The sequence below is a fragment of the Cnephaeus nilssonii genome, assembly GCF_951640355.1.
Source record: "Cnephaeus nilssonii genome assembly, chromosome: 1".
In the NCBI taxonomy this organism is placed as follows: domain Eukaryota; kingdom Metazoa; phylum Chordata; class Mammalia; order Chiroptera; family Vespertilionidae; genus Cnephaeus; species Cnephaeus nilssonii.
This window is the reverse complement of record NC_137072.1, coordinates 60,417,980-60,436,635: the sequence shown is the minus strand read 5'-3', so window position 1 is coordinate 60,436,635 and position 18,656 is coordinate 60,417,980. Positions and strand designations below refer to the sequence as shown.

The window sequence follows — 18,656 nt, the reverse complement described above, 5'->3', positions numbered from 1 at the left end:
TCTCAGTTAGTGTAATCTCAAAATTCCTGCAGTCTGTTTGTAGAATTTGATAAACTTATCCTAAAATATATACAAAAATGCAAAGGACCTAGGATAGTCAAACGACAGTGAAGAAGGACAATGGTGAAGCACTTGAATGGTTTTGAGACTTAGAATCTACAGGAATCAAGGCAGTACAGTACTGGAGTAACAATGGATCAATAGAACACAATAAAAAGTTCAAAAATAAATCTAAACATATATGTATGAACAGAATTCTGACAAAAATACTAAGGCAATTCATTGGGGAAAGGCAAGCTGGAACAACTGGAAATCCGTAAGGGGAAAAAATAATAAACCTCTACCCTTAACTCACACCATAAAGAATAATTACTTTGAAATGACAAAGACCTAAAATATAAAACTTCTAGAAGATAATATTTAAGAAAATCTTTGTAACCTTGGGTTAAGCAAAGATTTAGGTAGGACAAAAAAAAAAAAAAAAAAAAAAGGCATGAACTATGTAAAAGGAAAAAACACACATTGCATCCGAATTAAAAACTTTAGCTTTTCAACACACTGTTAATAAAATTGAAAGGCAAGCCACATGCTGGTAGAAAACATTTCAAAACATCAAATAAAAGACTTGATATGTATAACATAAAGAACGTATATCAAAAGCTTTTAGGTAATAAGCAACTGAATTAACAACTGGACAAAATATGTGAATAGACACTTCACCAAAGAAGAGATTAGCACTTAATAGACATAGGAAAAGATGTTCAATATCATTAATCATTAGGGAAATGTACATTAAAGGTACAGTAAGATACCACTATAGAACATTTTTAAAATTTAAAAAGACTGACACTGCCAAATGTTGGTGAAGACACAGAACGACTAGTACTCCCATAAATCGCGGGAGGGAATGCAAAATGGCATAGCACTTGGGAAAGTTTTGGCAGTTTTTTACGTACTTACCACACATCAAGACAATTCTATTTTTAGGTGGTCCCCCTCTTCCCCCAAATGAAAACATTTATCTACTAAAAGACTTGTTCACAAATATTTAGGGCACCTCTATTCATTGTAGTCAGAAATTGTAAAGGACTGAAAAGTCCTTCAATGGTGAATAGATTGTGGTCTATTCATATGGAATACCACTCAATTATAACAGAGAGAGAACTTTTAACTAAACATAACAGGATGAATTTCAAAAGCACTACGCAAAACAGTCTCTTAAAGAAATGGTGCTGGAAAAACTGGACAGACATGCAAAAGGATGAAACTAGACCACCAACTTACACCATACACAAGAATAAACTCAAGGTGAATACACAAGAATAAACTTTGCACTCGCTTGCTTTTTTCTCGATTCCTTTATTCTACTTGGGATTTAATTTTTTAAATACCCCAGATTTTACAAAGCGCGGCAGTAGAATAAAAAACTGGAGTTTCTCTTCATACAAACTTATTTATTTGGATTTTTTTATATTTCAAATTATTGATATATTTAAAGAGTAATTTTAATCTCGACATCCGAGTGCAAAAGGTTAAAAGTAAGGCATGAAACCATAAACATCTTAGAGGAGAACATAGGCAGTAAAATCTCAGATATCTCACATAGCAATCTGTTTATGGCTACATCTAGGGCAAAGGAAACTGAGGAGAAAAATAAACAAATGGGACTACATCAAAATAAGTTTCTGCACAGCAAAAGAAACCACCATCAAAATGAAAAGGGAGCCCACTGTATGGGAGAACATATTTGCCAATGATATGTCTGATAAGGGGTTAATATCCAAAATATATAAAGTACTCATACAACTCAACAAAAGGAAGACAATCCAATTAAAAAATGGGCAAAGAACCTAAAAAGAAATTTCTCCAAAGTGGACAGGCATACAGAAGGGCAAGAGACATATGAAAAAATGCTCAAAGTCACTAATCATCAGAGAAATGCAAATTAAAACCACAATGAGATATCACCTCACACCTGTCAGTGGCTGACTATCATCAAAAAATCAACAAACAAGCGCTGGAGAGGATGTGGAGAAAAGGGAACCCTAGTGCACTGCTGGTGGGAATGCAGACTGATGCAGCCACAATGGAAAACAGCATAGTTTCCTCAAAAAATTAAAAATACAACTGCCATTTGACCCAGTGATCCCACTTCTGGGAATATATCCTAAAAACCCCAAAACACCCATCAGAAAGAATATATGCACCCCTATGTTCATAGCAGCACAATTTACAATAGCTAAGATTTGGAAACAGACCAAGTGCCCATCAGTAGATGAGTGGGGGGAAAAAGCTGTGGGACATTTATTCTATGGAATACCATGCAGCTGTAAAAAAGAGGGGTCTCTTACCCTTTGGGACAGCATGGATGGACCTGGAAAATATTATGCTAGGTGAAATAAGCCAAACTGAGAAAGTCAAACATCACATGATCTCACTTATGTGTGGAATCTAATGAACAAAATGAATTGACCAACCAAATAAGACCCGAAGCAGGGAGGGATGGAACAGGCTGGCATACCTCGATGTGGGGTTGGGGGTCCAGAGAGAGAAACCAAAGAACTTACATACTTATGTGCATAGCCCATGGACACCAGGAATAAGGTAAAGACCTGAGGAGGTGAGTAGGGGGGCGGGGGAAGGGAATGAGAGATATCTGTAATATTATCAACAATAAAAAATATTTTTAAAAAAGCATTATGCAAAATGAAAAAAAAAGGAAAACACAAAGCTTGCGTACGTTTTCTTACATTCGTAAGGAATTCTAGAAAAGGCAAAAACTATATTGCCAGGAGCCGCGTCGTGGCGGGAGGACTCCCCTGCACAGTTCTCCCTTTCACTTTCACCCCCAAGTTTAGTTTTTTATAACAACACAGTTTGGGAAACTGTGCAAGTCCGGCTGTGTCAAGACTCCTCCTAGTGAAGCCGCAGTGTTTCTCCGACGGCCATTGGGTCCAGCCGCCTGGGGACACTTTCTCCGTCCGGCCCACCACCCTCCACACGGGCCATCGCCCTGTGAACTTCGGAGCGACATTCCGGAATCGTTTCAGTTTCCCTTTCTTTTTCGTTTCGATTCTGCGCCCTGGGAAATACTTCCTTTCGGTTCTCACTGGACCGTCGGGCCCCGCCCCCAAACAGAGCATTGGTTTCGGCGTCGGCGCTGGGGCGAGGGCGCGGCCGGGGTTCCTCGACGCCGCCCAGCGGTCCGCTCGCCGGCTCCGCTCGCAGATCGCGCTCAGGCTCTGGTGGTTGCCCGGTCTCCTCTGACCTCTCCGACGGCTGGATTTCCTTCTCCTCCGAAGGCCGGTCCGGGCAGCGGAGGCGCGGCTGCGGAGCCCGGGAAAGCGGCGATGGAACAGAGGCCCCCGAGGAGGTCGCGGGGCGGCGCGCGCCCGGCATCCCGGCCGCCCACCGAGTCCCGGCCGCCCGCACAGTCCCGGCCGCCCGCACAGTCCCGGCCGCCCGCAAAGTCCCGGGCCCCGACGGAGCCGCAGGACTCGGCGCTGTGGCTCTTCCCCGGCGCCCCTGACCTCCGCAGCGCGCTGTCCCGCAGGGCCGAGGCGACGCGCCAGGTGTGCTGCGCGCGGGGGCGCCTGGCGGTGCTGGAGCGCGGCGGGGCCGGCGTGCAGGTGCACCAGCTGCCGGCGGGGAGCGACGGCGCCAAGAAGCCGAGTGAGTGGGGCCGGGCCACGCCAGCTCGGCCCTCCGTTTCGGGCAGAGGGTGTGAGGGTGGGCAGCCCGGGGTGGGCTTTTCGCCGGAGCGGCCCGAGTTGTGGGTGCGCGTTCCTTCTCGAAACGGGGAGGAAAGCTCCCCAGCGGACCCGGCGCCGCAGGGGTCCGCGGTGGCCGCCGAGGAACGCGCCAGGCCCGGGTGGGTTTTCGGGGTTCGCGCCTGCGGCGTCGCTCAGCTCCCCAAGATCCTGCGGCCAATGGGCGCCGAGTTTGCGGGGTGGGAGCGAGCGCTGGGTCGTCCCCTCCGCAGGTTGGCGCGCGGCGCGAGGGCGCACACGGGCAGCATCTTCCCTTGGGCCGGTCTGCCTTTCCCGCGGTTTCTGTTCAAAGTTCTCCCGTTGCCCCTTTTGGAACATAGCTGCGCCGGGTCTTTGAGCCTTCGGAGGACGCAGCTATCTTGTTCTCGGGGCAGTATCTTACCAGGCAGGCCGTTTAAAGAGTGCTTTTCCGTGGCACGTCTCCGGGGGTGGTCTCCGTGGAGATTAGGCCAGGTGCCCTGACTCCGACTGTACAGGTCGGGAAAGCAAATGGCCACACGCCTGCTCTTAAAATCTTGGCTCCTTGGTTGACTGAAGAAAACGGTCTTCTCTTGTTCGTTTTGCTTTGAACTTGAGCGAGGTGGAACATCATTTGCATTCCTTTTTGGTGACCTTCCTGTTCTTGTATTTGCCTGGCTTTTTAAAAATTGAGCTTTTCTTACTAGTTTGAAAGAGCTGTAGGAGTGAATGTTAAGTAAGAATAGCCCTTTGTCGGTCATATATGCTGTAACGTTTTTCCCCACTTGCATTTGGTTGGTGTTATTTTATAGTCTGCGTCATCATCCTTACAGAAATGTTAAGCTTTCATATTTAAAATTACAATTTTTGATAGGCTTGGCTATCATTTTGATTTAAGAAGTGAAGTAGGGGATATAGATTTATTTGTTTGTTTTCCACCGAAAGCCCCAGTACAGTTTTTGTTTTTCTTAAATAACCTTTCTTTTTTTTCAACGGATTTGAAATGCTGAGTCTCTCAAAATCGTTAAGTCTGTTAGGCTATTTCTTCTTTATTACCAAACTGTTGTCATTTGTAATGTAAAGTGATTTGTGTTTTAATATTTTACATGAGTAGGTACTATTTTCCCAAATCTGTATCCTACTTTTAATTTTTGTGATAAAAACTAAGTAAGATAAGAGTAAATGGTAACTAGTGAACAATTTCAAATCTCTTAACTTTTAGAAAGGGAAAAATATGCACTAATACCAATAAAAAAATTTAACTGCATCTTTTAAAATAGTTCCTCAAACACAATTTCAAGAATATAGGCCTTAGCTTCTCTGTGAAGCAGTCAAGGAGGGTTATTATTGTTATTTGGTTTGGTTTGAAAAGAGTATATCTCAGAATACACAATATATTTGCTTCTACAATGAGTTATGTTGTCCAAAAATTATATTTTCTTACAGACTTTTTCATTGCTGTCACTTCAAATTTAGCTTCTCTATCGATTTATTAAGCAGGAATCTATTCTCAAATTTTAATTCACTGTTTTAAAGGTATATTCAACAGAAAACAAAGTACGGATCAGTGCTTTCCCAAATTAAAAAAAAATTCATTGTCAAGACAACAGTCATTGCTAATTTGTCATCTTTCTGTACTTGAATTTTCTTTAAAAACTAGTTTATGTTAAGTCAAAGGTTGTCTAGTTGAAATTTTTTTCCAGGTGTTTTAAGTGTATTATAATAAAATCAGCAATAAAAGTGGGTACTACTCAGAGTGATGATAGTTCCTGGTTGGATTTGCTCTGCAGAGTGCATTAAGTTAGGAAAAAAAATGAAGATCCATTCCGTGGACCAAGGAGCAGAGCACATGCTGATTCTATCCTCAGATGGAAAACCATTTGAGTACAACTATAGCATAGAACATGAAAGGTAGGGAACTTTTATTAAAAATTATTTCAATTTTACTTAAAAGGCAATCATAATTTTTATAGCAAAATATTACTTTATGTGATCCTTATCCCCTGCTTTATATAGTGGCATTTTAAGTAAACAATGAATTCTGAACTGACCAGTGAATTCCATGAGTAAATTACAAACCAATTTATGTCAACTAGGGCACTTATCATGTGTTGCTTTGACAGTTAAAGACAATGATCGGTTAGTCTGCCTAGTCCCAAATTGGACTTTCACATTCACTAATTCGTAATAATCTTATAAATGAGATTTCTAGAATAAAATCTAATAAACCTAGAATAAAAGTATTCAATCAAGGAAAAATACTTTATCATGGAATGATTTGTGACACTCTCTTAATAGATCATAAGAATTAGAACTTATTTTCGTCTTGTATTACTCCTGCATCATAAAATTATTTTGTAAAAGTCTTAGAATCATCTTATTACAATTATATAATGCATATTATTTTCCTTTTACTAGTAAACCACTCGTTAAAACATCTTTGTAATTGCATTTTTATAATTTGGATGTACTGAATGTGAAGCAGTAAATTATAAATTTTTTCTTAAGCTTCACTACTAATTAAATACAGTTAATAATTCTAACATTGATGTTGTGACTTTCATTCATACAGTGATTGGTATAAAATGTATTTTCTTTCATCAGGCTTCAATGCATTTTACAAGAAAAAACTATAATTCAGATCACATGTGGAGATTATCATTCCCTTGCACTCTCAAAAGGTACTTTTTAAAAAAAGTTAATTGTTTTTTTAGAGGGAGTAAATATGTGTATATATAGAACTAATAGAATGTGTATGCTTTACCTTGTAACAGGACAAAAATATGGTTTTTAATTTGATATATGATTCAGAACACTATTCTTAAAGGAGATATAAAAGGAGAGAATTCTTGGACCTATAAAATCTTCAGATTTCCATAATTACAATTCCTACATTTTATTCTGTCAGAAGACAAAATTAAAACAATTTAGTAATGAGTTTGATGTCCTTTATTCAAGAGGAAAGTGATCCATGAATTGGGGAGTGAAGTGCCTCACAAGCACAATGGAGCCTTCTTCCAGTGGATTTTGGGCCAGAGCAAGTTTTATAGAGCATTATTAGAAGATCAAACTTGGAAACGGTGTGATTGCCTGGGGTTGCAAATCTCACATTATTTAGAAAGATCAAGGAACAGGGAAATAGCCGGGTTGGCTTTATGTTTGGGGATTGGCTGAGTGGATATACTATGTTTCTGGTCAAGTGGAGCATTTATAGAAACACAAAAATTTGATTGACATGGCATGCCAGGCAGGGGTGGCTCCATCTTGGGCCTAGAGATTTATTTCAACAGCTTCATGTTTTTATTTTTCAAATATGAAACAATGGAAATATTCTGAATAGTCAAAATCATTCTCTCTGGAATCAGGACCATCATGGGCCACCCTTTTCTAGAACCTTCTTCCCTTTTCTTAGTGCTCTTCCAGCGCCCATGGTAGGAACTTAGAATCTTTGGCTCTGCTTCTGTGGCCAATTTGCAGCCCCTGATGTGTTTTAACATTACTTTTTGAATTAGGGATTCTTTCTAAGCTCATTATTTCCTATTTCTTATCAGACACCGAAATGAATTCTTTCCTAAAGAAACTTGACCATGGAGAAATAATTAAGACAGGAGAGTGATAGGAATTCAGAATCGAACCTTTTTATTAATGTATAGGATAGACATAAACATAAACTGAATGGAAGCTGAGAATCAAGGGAAGTAAATAATCAAGACTTTGACCTGTCCTGAAGGCCCTATGAAAGTTTGAGGGTATGAACTTGTATTGGGAAAAAAAGGCCTAATTGTTTTACTTCATCCATTCATAAAGAAACACGTTCAAATTACAGGGGGAAGGTTAGGGAGAGGTGGGGGAGATAAGAGATCAATCAAAGGACTTGTATGCATGCATATAAGCATAACCAATGGATGCAAAACTCTCGGGGGTGAGGGCATATATGGGAGTGGGGTGGGGGGGCAATGGTAAGATATGTACACATATAATACCTTAATAAAAAAATGGAAAAGAAAAAAAAAAGAAACACGTGATTTTTAATATCCATCATGTTTAGGTTATTAAGACAAGCAGACACACTGCACCTTCGAGAACGCCAGGGTCTAGTGTTGTGGGGGGAAAGAGATGTTCAGGATTTATGACCAGTAAATCACATGTAGGAAAAAGGAAAGTTGAGGAAACAAGAAATGGAATTACATGCCCATCATTATATTCCTGGTGGCAGAAAGGCCCACGATAATTAAGTTTGAAGGAAAGTCTTTGCCTCCAGATCTTGCACAGTATATTGCAGGTGTTTTCAGTAAGTGTTAATTCTCTGATATATTTTTTCAGACTCCATTAGATATTGTCAACTCCATTAGATAGCATCTAATAACTTTTCTTGAAAAATACATTCAATTAATGAAAGAAGATGCTGGTTCATTCAATTAATACATTCAATTAATGAAAGAAGATATTGTGCTACAATTTCCAATGTATTTTTAAGTTGTTTATTTAAGACTAGAGGCCTGGTGTATGAAATTTGTGCACTTGGGAGGTGTGGGGGGATCCCTCAGCCAGGCATGTGCCCTCTCGCTGTCCGGGAGCCCTTGGGGGATGTCCAACTGACGGCTTAGGCCCGCTCCCCTGGCAATCCCCATGGGCCTAAGCCAGGGGTCCTGAAACTATGGCCCGCAGGCCCCATGCGGCCCGCCGAGGACATTTATCTGGCCCGCCGGGTGTTTTTGCCGCTGCTGCCTGTCCTGCTTAGCAGCCGACTTGTCCCGGGCCCGCAGTGCGCATGTGTGGAATGTGCACCGCTCTCTCCGGACTCCCCCTCCTTCTCTCTGAGGGAGAGTGAAATGGCCCCCTGTTTAAAAAGTTTGAGGACCCCTGGCCTAAGCCATCAGTCGGACATCCTTAGTGCTTCTGTGGAGGCAGGAGAGGCTCCCACCACCGCCACTGCACTCGCCAGCCATGAGCCTGGCTTCTGGCTGAGCGGTGCTCCCCCTGTGGGAGTGCACTGACCACCAGGGGGCAGCTCCTGCACTGAGCGGGATCAGGCTGAAACGGGCTCTCTGACATCCCCTGATGGGTCCCGGATTGTTAGAGGGCGCAGGCCAGACTGAAGGACCTCACCAGTGCACAATCGCTGTGCACGATCTCTAGGCTGGGGAGGGACGTGGGAGGTTGGCCAGCCAGGGAGGGAACGCAGGAAGGCTTCAGGGCATGTCCAACTGGTCTCGCTCAGTCCCAATTGGCCAGACCCCAGCAGCAAGCTAACCTACCAGTCGGAGTGTCTGCCTCCTGGTAGTCAGTGCACATCATAGCAAGCGGTTGAGCGGCCTTAGCATATCATTAGCATATTTCACTTTGATTGGTTGAATGGATGACCAGACACTTAGCATATTAGGCTTTTATTATATAGGATCTGTAGGCTCATTGGGGGGGCGGGCAGAGAGAAAAGAATGGTTTTTATCCAGATGTACAATGTTTTTGTTTTTCATGGATTTATCCTGTGGGTTTTTAAAAATATTTTTTAACTTATAGTATGTTCAGATAACTTCATTCTACTTGTTTTTGTCTATTTGGGCTTCTGTAACAAAAATACCACAAATTGGGTGGCTTCAACAACAAAAACTTCTCACAGTTCTTGAGGCTGGAAGTCCAGTTCAGGGTGCCAACAGATTTGGTGTCTGGTGAGGAAAGGGTAAGAGAGCTCTCCGGGGCTCTTTTATAAGGGCACTAATCCCATTCCTGAGGGCTCCACCCTCATGATCTCATCTGATTCCAATCATTTTCCAAAGGCCCACCCCCTAATATCATCCCATGGAGGATTAGGATTTCAATACATGAATTTGGGGAAGGATACAGTTAGTCCATAACACTACCAACTGTTACTGCTAAAAAGAAGGTTTCTTCTAGTTTTTATGGTTCAGACATATGGGATCTGAGAAGTCCTGTCAGTTTAAATGTAAGAGACTGTGATAGTATAATATGGATTGCATAGATAATGCCGTAGGGTAATGTCTGCTGCATTTTAAACTCAATAAGACAGCATTTTCTTTGTTTATGTCCAGGTGGCGAGCTTTTTGCCTGGGGACAGAACTTAGATGGCCAACTTGGACTTGGGAGAATACTTGACTCAACCCCCACACCTCAGCTTGTGGAGCACCTCTCAGGAATCCCCTTGGCTCAGATTTCTGCAGGAAAAGCCCACAGCGTGGCTTTATCCATGTCTGGAAACATTTACTCCTGGGGAAGAAATGATTTTGGACAACTAGGCCTGGGCCACACTGACAGTATGGAAACACATTTTGAAGTTCATATTATCAGCAGACCTATTTGTAAAGATGCGTGATGAAATTAACACAGATCTCCCTTTTAAAAATGGTTCAGGTCCTCACTTTCCTTGTCACTGTTCTTCCTGGTTATCTCTTCGTCTTCAGGACAGAATCGGTTTAAAAGTCATGCATAGGGTGGAAGTCCTCGCTATAACTGAGACACATGTCAGGGCCATGTGGAAAAAGGGAAGGAGTATCGGACTGGGGATTGGGACACCTGGGTTATGATTCCCACCTCACAGTTAACTAACGGCAGGGCCTTACCCAGTCCCTTAGCCAGCCTTTCTCTGGGCCTTATTTTCATTTCTTGTAAAGTGATGAGCTTGGATGAAATGATCTTCAAACTCCATGTGCTCTTAAGTGTTTATTAACATAATTATATTATGACAAAAGGATACTAAAACTCGTAGTAACTGATCCTAATCATATTCTAAAAGCTATTAATTACATCTATACATACACACATGCGTGTGTGCACTATAAAACACGTACAGTAATGTCCATTATTGAACTACCGCCACAAAGCAGATGGCAGAATTTCTTATTGACCCAAACACCTTGTTAGAGTTTTCAGGTGTAGCAGAATCCATTGATTTATCAGCTCTGGTAATATTCACGTTCTCTCCTGAGTTACTGGTCAAACACTGCATTTCTTCTTGACGTGGTCCCATGCTAATTCCTCAGGAGAACCCATAAGTCAAAGTTAGAAAAGTATTCAGAAAAGAGGCAAAGAAATAAAGGGCAGTTAAACTATTTTTGCTGAATCTCTAAGTCAGTGGTCGGCAAACTCATTAGTCAACAGAGCCAAATATCGACAGTACAACGATTGAAATTTCTTTTGAGAGCCAAATTTTTTAAAGAAACTATATAGGTAGGTACATTGTTATTAACTTAATTAGGGTACTCCTAAGCTAGCCTTTGCTAAAAACTCCAGGGGCCAAAGAGCCGCATGTGGCTCACGAGCTGCAGTTTGCCGACCACTGCTCTAAGTGATTTGACAAGAAAATAATCGTGAAATAAAGGAGAGATAGAGTGAGGCAAGGACACTGTAGTAGAGAACTGAAAAGAAAATGTTTATTAAAAAGTATAATTCTCAGTGGGAATTGGAAATATCAGATATCCTGCAAATAGGCCAGGTTAAAAAGAGAATAGGCCTGGGAAGTGGCTTGATACTTCCACAGGTGAGTCCTTGGACCATTGCCCCAGGCCCACCTTTAAGCCTAAATACACCAACATAGAGCCTTCCTGGTCAGAATGTGTTGGGAATTGTAGTCTGAGAGGAAGTAGTCCAGGTATTTTACCAGTAGCACAGAACTCTAGTGTGAAATTCAGCCTTTCCTTTTGGTCACTTAACCATTCTTTCCCTGGTATAGATGAAGATTTTCCTTCCCTTATTGAAGCACTGGACAATCAGAAAGTTGAATTCCTTGCTTGTGGTGGCTCTCACACTGCCCTGCTCACAAAGGTGTGTGTCCTTTGTCTCCTTGACTGTCATTGCGGAAGAACACTTTGCAGTGGGGGAAACAGGAGAACACCTAGGTGTGGGCAGTTAGTATTTCCCAGGGAAGAAAGGTCATCATTTCCCACAAGCGGGATGGCTTCCTGATAATTGTGGGTTTTGCTTTGACTGCTTTTCTTTGTTTTGTTTTGTTAATACTCCCTCTATATTTTTCCCATTGAGTTTTAGAGAGAGTGGGAGGGAGGGAGAGAGGGAGAAGGAGAGAGAAAAACTTCGATGTGAGGGAGACACGTTGATTGGTTGCCTCCCGCACATGCCCCAATCAGGGTGGGGATTGATCCAGGTACATGCCCTTGATCAGGAGTCAAACTCAAGACCTTTCAGTGGGCGAGCTGAGACTCTAACCATTTAGCACACTGGCCAGGCCTGACAGTACTTTTTCATTATTCACTGACGGTGCCTTTGCATCAGTGAATACAACTTCTGTGTCACATTTCTCTGGAATCTGATACGAAGTTCCCTTTCCTTAGGATGGGCTCCTGTTTACTTTTGGTGCTGGAAAACATGGGCAGCTTGGTCACAATTCAACACAGAATGAGTTAAAACCCTGTTTGGTGACTGAGCTCGTTGGGAGGAGAGTAACCCAGATAGCATGTGGAAGGTAAGTTGTAAAGTGTTAATGGAAGTTGATAAAATCAATACAGTAAGTTCAGGTAGGTAGTTAAATTAAATTTCCATCGGGTTCATTGATTGCGATAAAAGTATTAAACATTTTCAAATGGAGATGCTTAATTTACATTATTAGATAATCATAATTTTTCTTTAGTATACATGTTCGTTTTCATTGATTTTTAAAAAAATATATTTTTATTTATTTCAGAGAGAAAAGGAAAGGGAGAGATAGAAACATCAATAATGAGAGAGAATCACTGATTGGCTGCCTCCTTCACGCCCCCTACTGGGGATTGAGCCCGCAACCTGGGCATGTGTCCCAGACCAGAATCTACCTGGGACCCTTCAGTATGTAGACCGATGATGCTCTATCCACTGAGCCAAACCGGCTAGGACTGATTTTTTTATTATTATTATTAAGGTATTATATGTGTACATATCTTACCATTGGATTTTTTTTTCCTTTTAAAAATATTTTATTTATTTATTTATTTATTTATTTAAATTTCTTTATTGATTAAGGTATCACATATTTGTCCTCATCCCCCCATCCCCATCCCACACCCCTCCCCACACATGCCCCCACACCCCTGTTGCCCTTAACTGCTGGTTAGGCTCATATGCTTGCACACAAGTACTTTGGTTGATCTCTCCCCTTACCCCCACCCTCACCTACCCTCCCTCTGAGGCCCGACAGTCTGATCCATGCCTCCTTGTTTCTGGGTCTGTTTTTTTTTGTTTTTTTTTTTAAATATATTTTATTGATTTTTTACAGAGAGGAAGAGAGAGGGATAGAGAGCTAGAAACATCGATGAGAGAGAAACATCGATCAGCTGCCTCCTGCACACCCCCCACTGGGGATGTGCCCACAACCAAGGTACATGCCCTTGACCAGAATCAAACCCGGGACCTTTGAGTCCGCAGGCCGATGCTCTATCCACTGAGCCAAACCGGTCTCGGCTCTGGGTCTGTTCTTGTTCATCAGTCTATGTTGTTCATTATTTCCCCTAGATGAGTGAGATCATGTGCTATTAGAAATACACTTATAAGAACCGAAAATGAAACAAGCAATAATGGTTATGGTGACAAGCAAATGAATCGGTCTGTAGTGAGTTTCTTTCTGGGCCAACACTTCTTTTGAGACCCAATTTCAGTGTCCAACAGTTCCTTATGTGTACATGTCAGCACTGACATTACAGTTCTGGATGGTGGACAAATGGTGGATTTTATTTTTTTAATGAACAAATACATTCACCTTCTAAAGCCCCTTCAGTGAAATACCTTTGTAACTGTTCAAATGCACTTTGTCTTTACGAAAAATGTCATTTATTTGGGAAAAATAGAAACAGACTCGTAGATAGAGAACAGACTAATAGCTGTCCGAGGGGAGGGGGCTTGCCAGGCTAGGTGAAAAAGGTGAAGGAATTAAACAAAACACAAACAAAACCAAAAAACCTCATAGAGACAGACAACAGTGTGGTGATTACCAGAGGGAAAGGGGTTTGGGGGTGGTTATAGGGGGATAAATGGTGATGGAAGGAGACTTGACTTGGGGTGGCGAACATACAGTACAATAAACAATATCAGTACAAAGATGATATATTATGGAATTGTACACCTGAAAACGACATAATTTTATTAACCAATGTCACCCCATAAATTCAATAGAAAAATTAGATTAGCAAACATGAATCACAAAAGATTATTCATTGATAATCCCTCAGGGGCCATTATACTTAATTACCATAATTCTTTCAGAGTGATCACAGTCAAGTAGAAGACAAAGTCATTTGTGCTTTGAGTAAAATATTCTTGAGAAATTTGATTTTCACAGCTTTATTTTTAAACAAAAGTAGAAAAACTTTCTCAAACTCCTTGGTTTACTTAATTATTTTTTCCCTTGAACCTCAATCAATCCACTTCTCATTAGTGAGATGTTCAGTCTTGGGGGTTAAGAAATATTTTCACCCAGATACTTGTATTCTTTTCCTCACTAAACACAAGGAAATTCAGACTGTACCGAATATTGGGTTCCTTTGTTTGTTTACTGAGCCTTTGCTATTAAAAGAAACTGGTGTATGTACTTTTAGAAATAGACTCTATGATCTTGGAGTAAAATTACATAAATGAATATTATGAAGGTAGACCAGATTATTGGGGTGGCATAATTCTCTGCATTCACTAACGTCTGCATTATCCAAAGAAGCTATCACCACGTTGGGATTTTCATAACACACATGCCTTAGGGTAGCATGTGTTACCAGAGGAGTCGTCATGTTAGAGATGTCATAATGCAAACAGGGCAGTACCCCTATTAACAAAGAACTCACTGAAAGCTATTACACTCATGGTCACATTTATTTGAGGAAGACACAAATTATAACCAAAGGATGAGATGCATAGGACAGCGTCTAGGAGGGGTCCAAATGAGGAGCTTCAGGCATCTGCTCCCCTGGACAGTGTTACCTCCTCCCTGCCTGATACATGGCCACGTGTAGAGTATTGCCAACTGGGGAAGCTCACCCAGAGTTGTTATTGTGGTTTCATTGCTTAGTCGTGATTGATTGAATCATTGTCTAGGTCTCTGGTTCCCAGTGTGGGGCCCCACAGGGGAGCAATTTGATTTTTAAGGGAGGCAATTTGAGAATGAGTTATTAACAGTGGATTTTTTTTCCCATTTCTTATGGTTCTAGGGGCCTCGTATATAGTATATAAATATATATTGTGACATACTTATGCATTTCCGTTCTCTGTTATATGTTTTGAAACTTTATTTGCTATTTTTTCATATCACTTCATGTTGTTATTATTTTTTAACAATTTCTTAGTGATTTCTTCCTCAGTACTTAAACTGTCCTTTCGTTCTTTTATTTTTCTCCTTCATGGATGATGCTATGTTCTTTAGAAGCTTGTTTAGACAAAGGTAATGGCCTTTTAGGCTTCCTCCACGTGAATAGGAGTTCGCTTTTTGAATAATAAGAATTATATGTCGCGGGGGCTGGGGGGGGGGGGGAATCACGATTTTAGAGATGCTTTGGTGGGGCATGGCCAAAAAAAAAGGTTGGGAACCACTGATCTAGGTTGTTGAATTCAAACTCCAGTGTCTCCCTCCCTGTCGGTTTGCCTTACTTGTGGCCAGAGGGGCCCTCCATGAGCCACCTGGGTAAACTATCAAGTCAGGGGCCTGCCATGAATAATAAAGACATACCTATTGTTTGGGGAATTTTAAGAATTTAGAAGTTACCTCCCAGGCACTGAGGTCAAAGGTCAGACCTCTATTTGAGCAAGGCCAAATCCTATACAGTGGGAGAGACCGTTGAACAAAGTTGTAAGAAAATCAGGGTGATAAAGGTCTTTGGGAAATAGAGTGGGAACGCAGAGGATCACCTAATTCCATTTTCTAGCATGGGGGGAGGAAGGACTTAGAGGTGGCCTCCAAGAGGTGGTGACTCTCAAGCCAAGGCTTACAAAGGAGCAGAAGGCGAAGGGAGATGCTTGTTCCTGGTGCAGGGAACACCACTTGCCAGGGTACAGCATCACGGCCTTGAGTCATCTCAACCACACATGAATGATTTCATTTCCAGGCGGCTAATTTCATGCAATGGCCGTTGGTTAGCTAGTTTCACTCCCTAGTGGCCTAATTTTGACAGTTTACTGCATTGCTGTGAACGCTCACTGTGGATAATTGAGAACTGACCATGTATGTGTTTTTATTTAATAGGCGGCACACACTTGCCTATGTGTCTGATTTGGGGAAGGTCTTTTCTTTTGGTTCTGGGAAAGAAGGACAACTGGGAAACGGTGGAACACATGATCAGCTGATACCACTTCCCATGAAATTGCCATCAAATGAAGAACTCAAATTTGGTAAATTCTGTAGGAGCACAGGATTTGGTGTAAATACTTTTGTCGGGAAACTGTATTGTGGCAAGAAAAGAAATGTATGACTGCAGGGAGTTTCTCTAAACATTGGTTTCATTGTTTACTTACAAACAATTTAAAATGTCCAGTCTAATTTATCAAGTCAAGTTAATCATTAGTTTTCTCTTACCTCTTCAGATTAAGATAAATGTGGACTTAAAATGATACAACATAAAATAGACTCTATGGATTCAGAAGCATATGCAGCCTCTGATTCCTGTTTGCAGGGGGCCTATTAATTTCATGGTGTTTGGTTTTCTTACCTGGTTACGTAATCATGTAAAACCCTCAGAACGTGAGCAGCTGACATATGCGAGGTGACTGTGCTGTTACCTAATCTATCCTTAAACAGTTCAGGGAGATGGGTACTCTCAGTTGCATTTTACTGGAGGTGCAGAGACAGGGAGTGAAGGGCTAGCCAGGGCTCATGGCCAGTAAGTGGTTCGGCTGGATTTGAACTGTGTCCCGTGCAACCTCAGAGCCTGAGCTCTGAAACCCTCTACTCTAGAAGTACCTCGGAGCACTTCAGTTAATGTTCTGAAAGTTTAGTGGTGACCTAAAGTACTAGAATTCTCTTAATTTTCCTGGGAAAATGGACCGTAGGGTTATTTCCTTAAGCAGTTCATATACTTGATTTCTTCTAACCACTTACATAGACTTTTGAAATACTTATTTACATTCCTCACAGCCAGTAGTCATTGGTCAAATCTTGAGTTGTATAGTTTTTAGTAATAGGAGCCAAATTACACCAAGGAACAGTTAAGTAATCAAATATTTGTGAAATATACACTGAGTGGCCAGATTATTGTGATCTCTGAACGCATAATAATCTGGCCATTCAATGTGTGTGTGTATATATTAGAGGCCCGGTGCATGAATTCGTGCATGGGTGGGGTCTGGCCAGCCTGGCCAGGGGGAGGGGACATGGGCAGTTGGCCGGACTGCCTGCTGGTCGAACACCTGGTCGAGGGGACAATTTGCATATTAGCCTTTTATTGTATACACTGAGGATATACACTGAGTGGCCAGATTATTATGTGTTCAGAGATCATAATAATCTGGCCACTCATGTGCACTCACATTAATTCTGTACATTAAACTGATGCCACGTATCAACTTTGTGAATCACCTGTTTGCCAACTAGACTTTACCCTGAAGTAGATATATATTTCTGCTTTATGGGTGGGAAATGTGCTGAGTCTTTGTCTATCAGAAAGCTAAAAGGACTTAAGTTTTAAAAGAATCTGAAATTAAAATGAGTGTGCATGTTTGTACCAAATTTTAAACTCTTACTTTCTGTATATCCCTTTCAGAAAGCCATACCTCAGAAAATGAGTTAATAATAATTGCTGGAGGAAATCAAAGCATTTTGCTCTGGATGAAAAAAGAGGTAAAAGTAGATCTCTAGATGTTCTATAACTTGGTATTTTAAGCAAAACAGACAGTTCCAGAATCCAAGTTTGGTGAATTCCAAAATCATCGGGTGACGAGGCTGACTTTTGGGGATTTGGTCAGACATTGATGCTTTATTGTTTAAACTACATAAATATGTACTTACAAAGATCAGATTTGTCCCTGGTGAATATTGAATCAGAGAGATTTCCTTAGATTCTTCTTATCTTTTGGGAGGCCCCTGCCAATGGCATTTGGTCAGTGTCCTAGAGAGACAGTGGTTGACTTTCTAATAGAGTTCTGCCGACCAGTACTAAAACAGATCTGAGGTTCACAGGCTTATGATTAAGTCCTCGCCCTACTTCACCGAGGCAAATCAAGTTCCTCCCACTTCTACACACAGCCCTTTTAGGATTTTGCCTTCCCCTCACAGCTGTGTGATGTTGTTCATTTTAATCCAATCACACCTGTGTAAAGTGCTAAGTGTTAGGGCACCCAGAAATTTACTTTTGGGTCTAAATTTGTATTGAAATTGGCAAATCAGGAAATGATTAATTCTTGGTAGAATCTCACTTTATCATTGCCCAGAGCTCTATTATTTGTATTTAAAAAATCTGTTTTACCCTCCATCCTTAGCATATGCCTAAAAGTTGGATACCTGTTTCTGTTGTGTCTAAATTGTTATATTTCTTTTTTTGTTTGTTTGTTTACAGAATTCATACGTTAATCTGAAAAGGAAAATTCCTACATTGAATGAAGGGACTGTGAAGAGATGGATTGCTGATGTGGGGACTAAGCAGTGGCAAAATACAAAAAGGTATACTCCATGTGTCTGACTGTCTGCTTAGGCAAGGCTCCAAAGCTATGTCCCCCCCATTAGTTCTGCACAGTACGGAAATATAAGACTTTGTGGTCTACTATGGGGTCCACTAGCCAGAGATTCCCAGAGCTCATGTGTTTAAGAGGGATGATAAGTACAAAATTCATAAGGCAGACCAGCAGGGAGACCGAGGGAAGAGTTGATATTGCAGCTTAAGTCCCAAGGAAGTCTGGGGGCAGAATTTTCTGTTAAGGCCTTAAATTAACCCTTTTCTCTTAAGGCCTTCAACTGATTAGACGAGGCCCTCCCATATTATGGAGAATAATCTGCTTTACTCAAAGTCTGCTGAC

At 41.4% G+C, this 18,656-nt stretch overlaps 1 protein-coding gene across 1 annotated transcript in view; it reads left to right on the top strand.

Annotated features, from left to right (window-relative positions):
- Positions 1-3,194: 3,194 nt before the first annotated feature.
- The window catches only part of HERC5 (HECT and RLD domain containing E3 ubiquitin protein ligase 5), a 45,605-nt gene continuing 30,143 nt past the window's right edge, over positions 3,195-18,656 (top strand). The window contains exons 1-9 of the mRNA XM_079783817.1: positions 3,195-3,672; positions 5,519-5,639; positions 6,333-6,409; positions 9,779-10,000; positions 11,416-11,507; positions 12,032-12,162; positions 15,895-16,040; positions 17,408-17,484; positions 18,200-18,303. Of these exons, the coding sequence (XP_079639943.1) occupies positions 3,351-3,672; positions 5,519-5,639; positions 6,333-6,409; positions 9,779-10,000; positions 11,416-11,507; positions 12,032-12,162; positions 15,895-16,040; positions 17,408-17,484; positions 18,200-18,303 (1,292 nt within the window). The 5' untranslated portion in view covers positions 3,195-3,350. The remainder of the gene's footprint in view (positions 3,673-5,518; positions 5,640-6,332; positions 6,410-9,778; positions 10,001-11,415; positions 11,508-12,031; positions 12,163-15,894; positions 16,041-17,407; positions 17,485-18,199; positions 18,304-18,656) is intronic.